Source organism: Teleopsis dalmanni, chromosome 1, assembly GCF_002237135.1.
Source record: "Teleopsis dalmanni isolate 2A chromosome 1, ASM223713v2, whole genome shotgun sequence".
In the NCBI taxonomy this organism is placed as follows: Eukaryota; Metazoa; Arthropoda; class Insecta; order Diptera; family Diopsidae; genus Teleopsis; species Teleopsis dalmanni.
The window spans coordinates 134162986-134167540 of NC_051846.1; the positions used below are offsets into that span (position 1 = coordinate 134162986).

Consider the following 4555-nt stretch of genomic DNA (forward strand, 5'->3'; position numbering starts at 1 on the left):
TAAATGAAGTGTCTTTTGCATTTTCAAGATAACTTCATACAATAACTTCAATATTTCGGTACATTAGTTATAGTCCATGACAATAATAGTTTATGGGTACCCTGTATTTGTGTATTAAATGTATCGTTGCGCATATGTAAAAGTGCAGCTCTGCAGTTTTGCATTTTTACCGAATGTCAGGAGGGATTTTTGTCGTTTGCTTTATAAATAAATGCATTTTCATTTACTCAACGAGTATTTGTTCACCTCTCGTCTGTATGTCTGTCCGTCAATTGCTGACTCGATTTACGTGAACATGTATATCTGTACTTGGGAGAGAATATAAAAAATTGCAAGCATTCCTCCTTTACTGATGCAAACTTTAATCTTGCTCACACTTGCGATTCGGTTTACCGATTTGGTACGAAAATGTCCGCAGGACATTATTTAAATACATTTGGGTGTTACTGTTTATTGCTTTTGTAAATTGCAAAATACAAATTTTCTGACATATATATGTAAGCAGAAAGTCACCTTGGATTACTTTTAAAGTACACTCGGCATTAATAAAAGTCAAGACATTTTTTGTATTATAAAGAACGTATGAAGTTCATCTACACTTATATGGAATAAGGATTAAAATGTACTTTTTATGGAAAACTGCACATATGTAAACCGATATGAAAAATATTTGATGCTGTTGACATTTTTTAATTATTTTTCTAATCAACTTTTCTAATAAAAGAATTAATATTTCGTGCTTTTTCCATTCCAAAAATAACCTTTTTTGATAAATCCGATTTAAGTCATTAGCATTTATTTTATAGTAAATAAAAATATGGATCGTGGAAAAACACGATTAGTCATCGTTTCTAATTTGACTGATACGAGCTCTAAGCCCAGCACTTGCAGTCCAAGAATTAATGTACCAACTATAAACTAATTAAATAAAAATTCGATTATTTTGACAATACTCGAAACAGTGTTGTAAAGTCAGTCAAATTTCAATAAATTAATCAAATTTTTATTGTTATTTCTTTATTACTGTCCGAACCCTCCTAGTTTTCTTTTCGTCATAATATACGTCACAATCGATAAAAAAATGTCAACCATAAAAATATTTTGTGGCATAACTGCTAAATACAGGTAAGTGTAATATGACAAAGCTACTACATAAACTATCAGAGGTTCGGGCACCATTTATTTAAAGTCTTTTTAGTAAATCCATGAGTTTCTTTAATAGAAATGGAATATAAAAATCGAAGAGACTGAAGCTAATTGTTTCCACTAATAAAGAAAAATAATATTAGTGCAGCTTATTGAACGTGAAATATCTTCAATATTAGTTAATTTCCATTCAATGACAATAAAGTTTTGAACTGAATTCTACCATATATTGATCTCTAATATCTTTTTCAACTAAGAATTATTTTCTTTATCTACGGTTACAAATATCTCCAATTATATATGTTTTTCTTCAGCTTCAGCTCCAGGCACTGTACTGTTAGGAATCCTTTAATGAATGCTCTTAGGTGCAATCATTTAAAAAAAGGTTTGAATTCTGCGAGATATGGATCCTGTTACAAAAATATAAACCAATATTTCATAACGGAGAGATTTTTATTTAAACTTTGTGGTGTGAGTGTATATTTTCTATATTTATTTACATCTGTTGTTCATAAACCTCAAGCTTTGATTCTTATCTACTACAGAATAGTTAAGTTTGTGGTGCAATTTAATTAAATAACCATAGATTCACATTTCAGTGTTAAGCATTTGACCACAGGAACTACTTTCCTGCTGATATTGTCATGAAATATTTTAATAGGATGATGTATAAATTGCTGCAAAACCATTAGTTCGGCTGTCCTCAACATTTATATTTGTTTAATTTGGTTTGATCGCATTGGTAAAGTATTTCTATGGATCTATTAAGGTTTCCCAATTAGTTTTCTGAATACAAATATATCTACACGTTTGCACTTAATAATACTTGTTGATTACTTTTGATTACTATTGATTATATTTGGTTTAGCAAACGTTGATGTTTTAATCATAATATAATAAAACACTTAAACTTTAGCAATTATTTTTTATTTTATAAAAAAATACGCTTAAATAATTCTAATTTCTTAAGTAAAACAAAATTAGTGAGTGAGATTTTAAAACTTTACAAATCGCACAATTTATTTAGCAGAATTCAGCATAAAATATAAAAATTTTGCAATGGACAATAAAGTCGCCGAGGATGGAGATGACATCGATATAGTTGAAGGAGCTTGTAAAACAATTAAATGCACAGATGTAGAAAAGAAGACAGAAAAAACCAGAATCAATTATGAGCCTTTCTATAATAGAGAACTATATAGTTTAACTGAAAGTGATTCTCTTAAGGAAGAGGAGGATCAGAGTGAATTTTACGATGAGGAGTTTGAATTTGAAACTGAATCCACCTATTCAGAATGTTCTTTGACTTTCTATCAGGACACTTGGCAAGGCTATTTCAAAGGCTACGAGATACTAAGCAGAGTAATTACGTGCAAAACTGGGTTTGAAAAATCCTGCGTAGAATTGTCTCTTTGCGACACAAAAGAGGATTTATTTCATTATACACGTAAGTAAAATATCACCAAAAAAATTAGCAATATAGGTACTATAAACACAATAGGCAGCTCAAAAACAAAACATACTTTCACGAGAAGTTCATTTTGATTATGTCTGTATCGATTATATTTGCAGATGCCGGAATACGTTGCTTCATTATTGATCTATCGAAGGGCACCTCACAAGCAAATCAGAAATTGCTCCTGCGTTTACATGAAGTGGAGCTTGAAATTTCTAGTCAATTTAATAGTCCTGTCATAACCACGCTTGTTGCCAGAATTTCTCCGCGTATGCAGTACACTGGATTTATTTGCCCACTGGATGCGGAAATTATCTTAAATAAGGATGATACAGTCATTTTGACAACAAATCGGAAATATTCCACGAAATGCACTAGGAATATCATTTACGTGAACGCTCGCTTTTTACTCGGTGATGTGGAAGCTTGCGATTTTATTCCAATTGGTTACCAAATACAGCTTTGCGTAAAGGAAGCTCAAAGGTTTCAACTCTTCTGTCAAGTGGTTGAGGGCGGACAATTAAATTCACGCATGCCAGTGCTTTTTCCAAAAAAATGTAGCAAATATCGAATGTCATATGAAGAAATTGAAGATATAACATTTTGCAAGGAAGTAGGCATAAACGTAATCGTGAGCTATATTCATGGATCAAAGCGATATTTGTCTGATTTGAGACGTTGCATGAGTTTGTTGGACTGTGGCAACATGCTTTTGTGTGTACGCATTGTTCTTAACAGTTTACATGGCTGCACTGATGAAATACTCTGGGTGGCAGACTGTTATGATGGTTTCTTGATAGAATTACATCAAGATTGTGAAAAAAATAGTGGTGAGCTCCTAGAAATGTGCCCTGCTACCGTAAACTTTCTGAAACGCATTTATGAACTGAAAAAACCAATACTCTTTGAACCATCACAAATTGCAAATAAATTTTATATTGTAGGCACGGAATACAGTGAATATATATTTTACTATCCAGACAAATATATCATCAAAAGTGGAGAGGAGTGCTTCCTCAATTACTTCCACATGTTACATAGACCTATGTTTAAAAGAGTGGCACGCGAAATTTTATGTCAAGAACCATTTACAGATGAATCCGACTTTGGTGGTGATACTCTCGCCCGCAATTGTGCAATTGCCTCATTTGAAAGTGACATAGCCGCTATATTGGTTTGCTCTCCAGCCGGCCGTCTTGCTATTGACATATCGCATTTCCGACCAAATGTTCCCATTTTGCTAATAACTAAAACAAGGTCAATTGGAAAATATATATCCATATTCCACCGTATTACTATGTATTACTATCCTGGCGATCCCACTCAAACATATTACAATGAAGTCTATAAGCAGTTCCTGCTTGGAATTGTGTATGTTTTGTCCCGGCGTATTATGCAAAAGGGACAGACTTTGATGTTAGTTTACGATAGTCTGCCCGATCGAAATTATGGAGATAAATATGCCATGTTCAAAGTTACAAGTAATTTCATGAATCAATTGAGAAATTTATTATTTATATAGATTGTTGTATGGGCAATAATATATTTTGAATACAAGACTTATGCACAATGAATTTTTAGACAAATTTTAAAGAAGCTTTAGGTACCCTTAGGATATGTTTTCGTTCATATTTTTTAAGGAAAAATCGATTAATTGAATAAGTAATATAAAATTAAATTTATTCTGAAGTTTTTATTTTCATTTGTAAAGCGTCTTCAAATGCAAGCTATAGAAAAAGGTAGTTCAAGACATTTTTAGTTAAAAGTGATTTAATGTAAGATTCTTAATTATCTAGTTTTATTTCAAACCATGACTATTCCTTAATTACGGTTCTGTAACATATTTAATTAGCAATACCAGCAACATCATTTTTTCCTTTAAAGAAGTATGGTCCAATTACATCAAAGGTCCATCAATTATTCGCAACTGTCAATATTTATAAAATTAAATGT

At 31.6% G+C, this 4555-nt stretch overlaps 1 protein-coding gene across 1 annotated transcript; it reads left to right on the forward strand.

Moving 5' to 3' along the window:
• Positions 1–2098: 2098 nt before the first annotated feature.
• Positions 2099–4176, forward strand: LOC119668840 (pyruvate kinase 1-like). Its single transcript, XM_038078498.1, has 2 exons — positions 2099–2593; positions 2719–4176. The coding sequence occupies exons 1-2, from the start codon at positions 2206–2208 to the stop codon at positions 4122–4124; spliced, it is 1794 nt and encodes a 597-aa protein (XP_037934426.1). The 5' UTR covers positions 2099–2205; the 3' UTR covers positions 4125–4176.
• The last annotated feature ends 379 nt before the right edge of the window (positions 4177–4555 follow it).